An 11,125-nucleotide genomic window follows, 5' to 3' on the forward strand; every position below is an offset into this window, starting at 1 on the left:
TGAGACCGTCAGGTGGACAGCTCCTGCTGACCCCTTGGACCACATCTGAGCAGGACAGTCGACTTGAAATGAAGTGATGGTATGTAAAGAAAGAAAGCAAGCAAGCGTGCATTTCTAGTTATCTAAAAGAAGAATCAGTTAAAAAAACAAAACAAACCAAGTGGACCACACCTAAGTTGTAGAAATAATGAACCAAGCGAATAGGTGTGTAGAAGATTTGCATTTAATAGACTGTTAAAAGAGTTTCCAGTATTGCAAGATGCTTCCTAAGGCGTTTTATGGGCGCCCGCATGGAGAAAAACTAAATAATGGACGAGAGGATCCTATATGGATTTCTACAGCGCGATGCTCCTACTGCACCACTATGCTTTAAAAACTAGCTTTAAAATAAAAGACTAATATAAAGCTATGCCCGAACAGGTTTTAGCTTAGGTAACAGCCCCAACTAGAGAGAGTACTGTACAGTATATGGAAATATCCGTCGCAACTCCCTGCCACGCGTCCGGGGGGAGGAGACTTCACGTGACGACTCCGCCCCCCACCACGTATACCCGCCCTTTCCTCGACCACTTGGGTGGCGCGAGGGCGAAGAAACTCCGCCCACTCTTGCCCGCGACAGAGGCCCCAGTCCGCCGCGCGGCTTCCCCCGGCCGACAAAATGGCCGTGGCGGAGGTGCCGCGCGCCGTTCTCATTGGTTATGCCTGCGGAACATGCCACCTCTCCTCCTTTAGGGAGGGGGGAATGAGCTTCGAGTTAATCACTCCCCTCTTGGTTCGGAGTAGAATGAGCGCACACAGTTTCCGGATCTCCACCGGAAGCCGGAAGTACTTCGTAGGCTAGGGATTCCCTCTTCTGTTCGGCTTTTCACTTCCCCCTTCTCCTCCCTCCGGATCATCGCAGGTAAATCGCGACCCTGACGGTAGTTTCATCACTTAACCCTTCCTCGCGCCGTCTCGCGAGAAGAGTCGAGCTGCGTCTTCTTGCTTCATTCGAGTGGAGGGTGTGTAGGTGTGTGGAGAGGAGTCCTCTGTGCGGGCGGCACCTTCCCCGCCACCTGCTCCTAGTGCGTAGGGTCCCACTCCTGAGCGATGGAGGGTGGTAATCGCTTGGCTTCTGAAATGGCCAGGGAGGGAACTGGGGCTTGTGCCCTTCTGGGAGCCACGCCTTCCCTGAGGGGAATCTCCTCCTCCTCCTCCTCTTAGGTATTATGGGATTGTTTGGCTAGGGGCAGCTTGCTACATGCTCAAAGATGTGTCCTCTCTTTACAGCAACACTTTGTAACTTTGTTGGGGGGGGAATACTCATGGCACTGAAAACAAATCCTAGTGTGAATTTCTGGTTCAGTTTTTAAAAAGGGGAGGGGACGCTGCTCATTTTCATATAGCAAATCGGATTGAATGATTGTGTGCCCCCCCCCTTTTTGGCTGCCTCTGAGGTTGTGGTTAAAGAAGGGGAAAGCTAACTATGGTACCAGAAATGCATGTGTAATAATAATTGAATAAATAATAATAATTATTATTATTAATAATAACTCAGTTATCTTTTACTTTTGAACTTTTTGTTTATCAGTTACCTTACCCCCCAGGTATATGTTTCCTACTGACATTCCGGTGAACAAACAGCAACTTCCTCTGTAGCTAGTATTTTCCTTGCAAATCTCATGCTGCCTCACCTGTCATTGACAACTGAGCATCTATTGTCTTCCCAGTCCTGAACGCAACATAGAAATGATTCCCACAGCTTTGTTAGTAATTTTTAGGTTTTCTTGCTGATAGTTGTATTTGTGTCCAGTATTGGCGCACAGCAAGGATTTATGCTAATGCTTATTCACATTCTGGACTTACTGGAATGTTCTCTGTTTTTGCCACTTGCAGAGAACAGCTTTGTAGCTGTGACAACCCACGTGGATGGCCTGTAAAGACATGTGCAAAACACAGTTTCCATTATGCTGCTATAATTGAGTCTTGCCTGCATATGTGCATACCTTTCAAGAACTGGCATATCTGGGATAAACCGGATAAACATGTGCAATGATACCCTGGAAAGATGTGGAGTATCTGTTTGGTCCAGTCTGCTAACTAACAAATGCTTCCTGGCTGGCCCCCAGAGTTCACTAAAAGACTTGCTAAATAAGAGTGCTCACCTCTCTATCTGCCATTGAGCACATTTCACATTGTACAGGCAGTTTTGTACATTACAGAGAGAGGGAAATGATCTGCTACCAAGTGTATGCTCAAGGGGGTGTACACTCAATAGCATCTTGGGTGTAGATGTAAAAATTTAATATGTCTAGTGGCCCCCAGCTGCTCAAATTGTGGCACTAATCTTGAAACGAAAACCTATTTCCCTCCCATGGAAGCGCTCAATTCATTCGGCTTTGGAGGCAGGTAGGCTAACACAAGGTTGACTTAAATTCTCTTGCAGATACTGATGCAGGATCCTCAGAGCCAAACCTGTGAAATGTTTTGCTTCAACAAGAGGTAGAAGAGCTACTACCAGGTAGTAACAGCTTATGATCCGTGCCAGTTTGTTGTTTGTGCCAACTGTTGTGTGCAAATTTTGGTTTAGAAAAGGCTAAGACTATGGGTTGTATCCAGTGCTCTTGGCAGAATTCAACTGGTGCAGCATGGCATCCATTTTCTCTCCTCCCCCATGCTCTTCTTAACTTTCCAAAGCTGATTTGGGATGTTGGGAGGCGGAGGGGATAGGAGAAGAAGCTTCATTGTGCTCACAGGAGTATGTTTTGTTGGACCCAGCATTGGATTCTGCCCCTAGTGTTGAACAGAATATTTGGAAAATAATGACCAAACTATTATGTGACAGTGGGAAAAGAGGGGGATTGTTTTGTTGCTGGTACATGGGTGGAAGCGCCAGATGGGTTCTGCCAGTGGGCACCGCTGCGCCCTCACTGCCATCATGCCTCACCCCCATTCCATCCCCAAAAGTGTATTTATATGTTTTGGAAGCTGCCCAGAGTGGCTGGGGCAACCGAGCCAGATGGGTGGGGTATTGCTGCAGTGCTTGTACTGACAGGGCATTCCATCAAAGTGTGATATTGAATTCCATCCCTTGTCTTTAACGAGAGTAGATGTGGTGGGACAGCAAGGGGGAGAAACTATGTTTGAAGGATCTGATAAACTGTTGAAAAGTCAGGTGTTAATCTGGACCCATAGGACTACTGAGTTTGGTTAATCCTAGAATCAGCGACAATGAGCACATACAATGGGAGACTGTGACAGTGTGACTGAGTAGTAATCTTTGTAATACATCTTGGCTGGCAAGATTATGATAAAAGCACCACTTGGCAGTCAGCAGATGATGAAGCCCCAACATGACTGCTAGAGATGCTGAGATAGCATTACTCAGACACAGATTATGTTTTCCCTTGGAAAACACTGGGTAAAGAAAGGAAATGGAAAAAGTTGCTCCCACCTCTGATCAGCACAAAAAACAAAGAGTAAGGTGGACTCACTCACTTAACTGAGGAAGGAAAAAGAACCACCAGATCCTTTGATATTAACGGACACTGGTAGATAGGAACTGTTGAGAAACTTGGAATGAGTTAAAATAATTTATTAATTTCACTCTTAATTATGCAGTGTGGAGTGACTATTGGTTGATAGGGTGGAATTCAACATCACTCTCATCCAGCTGTACCATCTGCGCAAACATTGCAGTTTACTAAATGGAACAATCCTCCCCTTGTTTTGGAGTTCTCCCAACTGGGGCGGAGAGTGGAGGAAAGCCAGAAGTCCTTGTGTCGGGGCTTCCTTCTATGGGGCTGTTAGATGAATTCAGCTGCCTAGAGAGTTGTTGTTTTTTGCATTGAGTGACTAATAAATCAAATAAACAACAACAAGATAATATGAAGTAAGTCTGTATAAAGTATTTGAGATGATAATTGCTTTATTGTTTCTTTATTCCCTGCCCTTGTATTGGGTATTGTGCCTCCACTTAATTTGTTTCCATTGCAATCTGGAGTTGGTTGCGGCCTTATTTAACAGGGAGTGATTTCAAATTACAGTATCATTTTCGAGAGAGATCATTTTTGTATACCCCTTACGTACCCAGTTGGCTGCTGTGCTCCACAGGAGAGGGCCTCCCGTGGGTATTATCTCATCAGCAAGTCCATTTTTATAATATACAGTATAATATTCTTTAGAGTAGTGGGAGCTGCCTTTTGGAGCTCACTTCTGTTAAATATAAGACATTGTCTTTTTGGTGCCTTCTGAAGACCTTTTCTTTTTTGACCAGCAAAAAAAAAGTGTAGATCTTCATCCAAATCTGTATCTGTGCTGGATGTGAAATTGTTTTTAAATATGCAAGTTGTCTTGAGATACAATCTTGGTTTTGTTGTTGATGTTTTTTACTGTGAAATCACTTTGAGATATTTTATGGGAAGTGATTCATAAACAGAATCAAATAAATACTTTTTAGCAGACAAGAGCAGTATCTGAACCAAGTCTTGTGCCAACAATTGTGCACTGCCTGTTGCTAAATGAGCAGGAAGTATGGAGAGAGAGCTTGCCTATTTCTTCATTGTTCCAAAACAAAGGCAAGCCATTTTTAGACTAGATATTCAAACAAAGGGAGAGTGAGCTACAGGTCTGTTGTGAGTTTCTCAGATACAAATGACATAATATTGTATATACAAATTGTGTGTGTGTGTGTGTTTCCTTGATACTGGGTAAGGCAGCATGCTTCTGAATTGGGTGGTTTCTTATGCTTGCCGTTTCCTAATTTTGCATGCTTTCATACCTAGAACTTTTCAGTTATTGGGCTGCCTGAGTGTACCTGACCCCTAGAGTGATGCAGGGACGTTGCAGATTCCCATGCAGATCCTGCTACTTCAAACAGTGGGCTGGGGATTAGCAGGACGAGGATGGATTACAGAGTTTAAACACAGGGTTATTGTGCAAAGGAACACAATGTATAACTGGCACGTGCATGCAGAAAGTGCAGCATGCATTGGTACTTTCCTCCCTACTAAATCTGGAAGAAAAAATATCATGTGTTATTGGGCTAACATTCACATGTGGCAGGTATACTCTTAAATCCTGAGACTCTTCCAAATGAAAGTCCTTCCACTATTACTGGTGGGCATTGCTTTGGGCTCACGTAGAGACTTTGAAAGATTGGAATCTATCCAGTCACAATTCCTTAGGGCCATTCTCAGGATCCCCCCTTCCGTTGCGGGTGCAGTCATGAGACTAGAGACCGGCTGCCAAGCCTTTAGGTATGTGGCCCTGAAGGCAAAATTATGGCTATGGCTCAAGTTGTGCTTTAGACCGGTGGGTTTGGCCCCCCTGATACTGAAGGATAATTTTAAATCACCATGGGAAGGGGAGGTGGTGGAGGAAGTGCAGAAGTGCGGACTGTCCTCCCTCTATATAGAGTCCATGACTTATAAACACGCTAAAGCGGTGGTTGCTCAGAGATTGGGGGATATCGCCAGACACGAGGACATAGCCCGCATGAAACCTGGGATGTTTCTGGGGGAGCAGGTGTATCGGGCTGCACCAGCCTGTTACCTGGCGGATATCCACTATGTGGAATACCGCAGACTTCTCACTGCGGCCAGACTGAACGTTCTTGATTCGGCGGTTTTGAGGGGAAGATTTAGAGGAGTTCCATATGATCAGAGAACGTGCCATTGTGCTTTAGGAGAGGTAGAATCCACAGAACACATTCTACTGAGTTGTCCCTTTTATAACGATTTAAGGCAGTATCTCATAGCCCCATATTTATCTCAGTTTAGCTCTCGTTTAAGAGAAAGGCAGGTAGCATATCTGCTGAATAAGCCCACTGGGAAAATAGCCTTATCTGTGGCTAAATTCCTCTTCCTGGCACTCAAGTGTCGGAAGCGCAAAATCGAATGTCTCGATGTGGGTTCTCTGTATGAGGTTTACTAGTGCTGTCCTATTTTTAATTTTTAATTGTGTATCCCTCTGATGTTTTTAGTTCTATAATTTTGTATTGAGAAATGTTTTTCTTCTTTCTGACTATCGGTCGAATAAAGGATTTGTATGTTGTTGTATGTACTCTTAAATCCAACATGCCAAAATGAGGGGGGGGGGGAATGAGCACGATCATGGTGTGCTACTGTGCAGTGGTTTTGCCTTATGTGGAAATAGAGCTTCCATAAACTAACAATGAAAATGATAGAGTCACCCTGCAGTCTATATGGATAATAAGGGTAAAGAGCTTTACAGTGGTGCCTTGCAAGACAAAATTAATTCGTTCTGCGAGTGCTGTCGTATAGCGAAAATTTCATCTTGCGAAGCACCAACGGGGGAAGAGCAGTTTGATGGGGGGGGTATCGGAAATTTTTTCGTGTTGCGAGGCATTGAAAAAATTCGTCTTGCGAGACAGCCTTCCGCTAGTGAATGCCTTTTGTCTAGCGAGGCATTCGTCTAGCAGGGCACCATTGTATTATCAACACATGAAAGGGTTGGAATGTCTAGCATGGGATATAAAACCTGCTAATCACTTGTGCTTTCTCTTTTGACTCAGAGGTATTAATGAGCCTCCTAAATGATGATGGCATTCAGAGACAAGACTGTGGATGAGCTGAAGGAGCTGCAGGACAATTCAGAGGAGATTGAACGCTTGGCATTGGAGTCTAATGAGGTTAGAATATATTGGAATGCATCAGAAGGCTTGTACTGGAATGGAGGGGGGACTTAAGGGGAGCCATCTTTCCCTAACAGTGGTCTGTCTGTATCAGGTTCAGGATGTCCAGTTGGAAAGGGAGATGGCTTTGGCCACAAATCGCAGTCTGGCAGAGCGGAACCTGAAGTTTCAGGAACCCCTCGAAACAGGACGTGCAAACCTCTCAGACAAATATCAAGAACTGCAGAAGCTGGTCGAGCAATGCCAGGAGCAAAAGGCAAAACTGGGTAATGTTTCAGATCTCAGCCCAGGTGGGGGATCAGTAGGCTTCCCCCCCCACACACACAATCAGATTTACTTCTTGTGATTCCTCTTCTGTGTTGGGATGTATGCAGACGAACCCTAGGGTTAGCCACTCCTGATCTGGAAATGGCTCCTGTTTCTTGACACCTCTCCCATTGCAAATGTGGGTGGTCATCAAGAAGGAAGGGTCATTTATGAGAAAATATTTTGATTCCCTCTTTTCTGAGCTTTCTAGCAGCCTGAACAGACTGATGGTGTGCACCATAGTTTCAATGCTATTTGTGCCTGGATAACCATAGAAAGCTAGGTGCTTGTATATAGGCAACAGAGACCTCTGTTCTTGATCTCCCCGACCTCACTCTCTCAGTTGTGGCTGGATAGTTGTGTGGTGGCAGCTCTGAAAGTTATGGGAGCTGTGCCTTCAGAGGTGGCACTCCATCAGGAACTGACATTGTTACTGTGATGGAGGGAAGGAGGCATGCTTGTTTTGCATGGCATTTTTAATCACCTTTATTCTTTTCCCATCCCACCAGAGAAATTCTCAGCAGCGATGCAGCCTGGCACCCTGTTAAATCTTCTGGAGGTAGAAGGGCAGAAAATCGAAGAAGAATCTGAGGTTAGCCTATGATTTAAACTTAAGAGGAAACAAGACTCACATATGATACTGTTTGTTAATACTGATGATCTATTCTGAGCTCACCTCTCTCCATGCTGACCCTCATACACCCAGACTGTCAGCCAGGACTGTGTCATCTCTCCTTTCTCACACCCGAAATTCAAGCCAGCATGAGAATCGTCTCGTAATGTAGTTCATGTGTTTTGTTTTACTGAGCTTGTTTTATTTGCTGGAGTGGGTGGTTAGTCAGTAGCATGGGCCCCATAAACCACACAAGGGTCAAGAGTTTATGGCACTCCAGTGTGGTGGCAAAATAGCCAAGGAACCTGACTATGCCTTAGGGTCTGGCCTGCCCTTGTGTTTGGCGCTCTGTCTCTCTCTCTCCTGCCTTCCTGCTTCCCAGGGTGGTAGACTAGATGCAAAACTGTGCCAAGGAACTGAGGGCTGTAAATACACTTGAGGGGCACTATATCATATGTGGACTTGTGGGAACTTGGTCACCATTGCCTGAGAGGATCCAGTTTCTCTCTCGCCACCCCCACCCCCTGCCCAGTCTGTTTCACTGTGAGTGGTCATTGGGAGATGGGATGTGCATGCTGCGATGAAGAATGCAGCAGAGAACCTTGTTTCTTACTGCAAATGAAAGCCCTGGTTTAATTGTCTTTTTACATTGCAGATGATGGCTGAAAAGTTCCTGGAGGGTGAAGTGCCTCTGGAGACATTCCTGGAGCAGTTTTCCTCCATGAGGAAGTTGTCCCATCTACGGCGGGTGAAAGTGGAGAAGCTTCAGGAAGTGTTGAGGAAGTCTCAGTCTTCCCAAGAGCCAGCCAGAAGCTCTGCGTTCAACCACCAGCATCCTTCCCCGATGCCTTCTGGGCCTGCAAACCAGCAGCCGCAGAATAGCCTGGCTGGGGGACTACCCTATCCTTTACCTTACAGTCTATCCCCTTGCATGCCCACTGGCCCTTCAGCTCACGGAGCTCTCCAGCCAGCTTCTTTTGCAGGAGCACCTGTTATGGTGGGACATGTCACCTCCTCTCAGCCAAGTAGCCAATTCTCATTTCCGAATAGATCACCTTCAGGTCCTGGGTACCCACCTGTATCTTCTAGCAATTCATTACCCCAGCCTCAGGTAGGAGACCCATCTGCATCCTCTGGGTACTCTTGGTCTCCCTCCAGAGCACCCCCTTCTGGACCAGGATACCCTCAGCCTCCTGTTAGGGCTCCATCTACAGGACCAGGATACCCACAGTCTCAATTTTTTCCACAAGCCGGAAGGCCGCAGTGCCCTTACCCTACCCAGCCTCCAGTGCCTAGCTACCCCATCCCTTCCCAGCCTCCATATCCCACAGGTCCAAGCCCACCGTTTGGGTATCCACCGCCGCCGCCCCTCCCCCCTCGGGGCCCTTCTTGGCCAGGATACTAGTCCCTGTTCCCAGACAGTATTCTTTTTCATAGCAGCCTGATGAATTGATTTTTGCTAGCTACTGAAGCCCAAGATGAAAACTTGGGTGTATCCTCTTGAGAGACATACTTCCGTAAGCATTATATTGATGGCATGTGTGGTTTGATGCTGTAAGAGTTGGAAAGGAACGGCTGTGTGGGATGGTTCCATTTTCTGAGTATCAGCAGGCAATGACTGTTGGCAGCCTTCACTGGCCAGCTGTACTGACTAAGCAGTCCGTCCAAGCCATAGTATAAAATACAAATCTAGGCCCAGACACTTAGCTGACGTATACTCACATTGTTCCAAGTAAGCCGCTTACTGGCCGCAGCTTGGATCTGGTCCTGTGTGTGTGTTTGTGTGCTCACGACTGTGTGTGTCATTTTGTACTTTACTACGCTAGAGTATCTATAATACATAAATAAAATGAATTCTGCTCATTTTATAATTTCCACAAAACTCATGATGGAGAAATCAGGTCAGCATTTCTGATGTGAAGAGCATGTTTTCCAGAAGAGGAATGAATGTATGATTTCTCCTGGCAACAAGAAAACGTACTATTTACTAGACAGTAGATAGAAAGCACAGCCCAGCTAACACAAATGGAGAATGAAAAGCTCCCTCACCTAGCCTCAGCTGCAGTCAAGTGTCCATTAATCCGTCTATGGTGGCCGTTCCCATAGAGGTTAGCTAGTTTGCATGTTCCTTTCCTCCAGTGTGTTTTCATCATGGCTTATTTGTCTTTATCCTCCCTTCTGAGGGTAAACAGTGGATGTATTAGTTGTACTAATAATTAGTATGTGGAAGGTGTGAGCTAGAGGATCTTGGAACGATTCGTTGAACAATAAGACAGCAAGTTGACTTTTATAGAAAGTCAAATCGCTCTGCGTTTTTATACGTGGGAATAATGGACAAAATGCTATTGTTCCTCTTTCCATTGTTGATTGTAGTTTGCTTCACTGAAGCATGTAGGCCTCTGTGGCTGCCCTTTTTCGTCAGTAACCTCTTAGTGTAAGAGAGGACTTTGATAATGAAAGCCTCTCCCTCTTCATTTGTTGTCCCACTTCAGTTGACAAGAAGAAACACTGGCTACCAATTGAGGAAACCGAGGGGATCTAATGTTGATCAAAATAGCTTTGCTAAGCACTTTATCCTTTTGCTTGCCCGTAATTTATTTTTTAAAAAATAGACTACTAATAGATTTGACCCGGTAGAACGCGCCTGGAATTTGATGGAAGCAATTCCATATCTGTGATTAATTATGGTAATAAAACTTGGATGAATTGCACAGAAGCTTATGATTATGACTTTTGGAAATGGAGTTGTGGTGCTGGATATCTGATATTGATGCTTCTTTTTTGCTTGCTAAACATATTCCCTTTGACGTCTAGTTTGTGTCAATAAGGCCTTTCACCTTTCATCTCACAGAGTCATATGTTTCCTGGTCGTATCTGACTGTTCCTTGTGTCTGTGCCCTACTTAAGAGATCCATTTGTGCATCTTTCTTCCCCATGGACTAATAAACTTTGCCCTTCTCAACATCCTTCAACACCATGTTTCCTCTATCTTGTCCATTGCAATTTCTATCATCCATTTGCCCTTTCCTTATTGATGTGTTTAGTGTTGTTCTGTTTCAGTTTACTGTAATTAACCTCTCATATGGAAGGCAATGACTTTTAACTCTCAGTTCCCCAACTTTGATCTATTAGGGTTATCATCTATACTAGGTTAGACTCTAACCTAACACTAGATCAGAGGTGATATACCTTGTTTGCTCCAAGGGCTGCATGGGCCACATGACAAAAGTGAGTATAGTCACCCCATACTCTCATACACACTCCCGCATGGATTAGTGCATGTCGACACATACAAGACAAGTGTGAGGAGCCTTAACTTTGGCTGCATGCACATAGTTTTGCATCACATATTAATACATTCTATGTAGGAGGAGATCTTGGCAGCCCTTGCAGAGAATACATTCTGAAAATAGCTGTCCTATGTGCACTAAAATTAGGTCCCGGAGGATTGCATGTGAAAAATTCTGTTTGTAGATAAATATGGACAGTACTCTGAAAACCGACTATAGAAAGTAGGAATGACCAGAGCTCTAAGGTGGCTCTTAAAGAGTCTAAAAGCCAGTGTAAGGCTA

General features: G+C 45.0%; 1 protein-coding gene across 2 annotated transcripts; it reads left to right on the forward strand.

The window, feature by feature from the left end:
• Window positions 1–768: 768 nt before the first annotated feature.
• VPS37C (VPS37C subunit of ESCRT-I) lies at window positions 769–10,525 on the forward strand. 2 transcript variants are annotated; one of them, XM_033157375.1, is made up of 6 exons: window positions 769–901; window positions 2,426–2,500; window positions 6,515–6,631; window positions 6,729–6,900; window positions 7,450–7,532; window positions 8,209–10,525. In XM_033157375.1, exons 3-6 carry the CDS (start codon window positions 6,536–6,538, stop codon window positions 8,956–8,958), a joined length of 1,101 nt encoding a protein of 366 aa, XP_033013266.1. In that variant the 5' UTR covers window positions 769–901; window positions 2,426–2,500; window positions 6,515–6,535; the 3' UTR covers window positions 8,959–10,525. The 2 variants fall into 2 exon arrangements, with proteins under 2 accessions (XP_033013266.1, XP_033013275.1); XM_033157384.1 differs by lacking the exon at window positions 769–901 and adding an exon at window positions 1,141–1,203.
• The last annotated feature ends 600 nt before the right edge of the window (window positions 10,526–11,125 follow it).

This window comes from Lacerta agilis, chromosome 1 (genome assembly GCF_009819535.1).
Source record: "Lacerta agilis isolate rLacAgi1 chromosome 1, rLacAgi1.pri, whole genome shotgun sequence".
NCBI lineage: Eukaryota > Metazoa > Chordata > Lepidosauria > Squamata > Lacertidae > Lacerta > Lacerta agilis.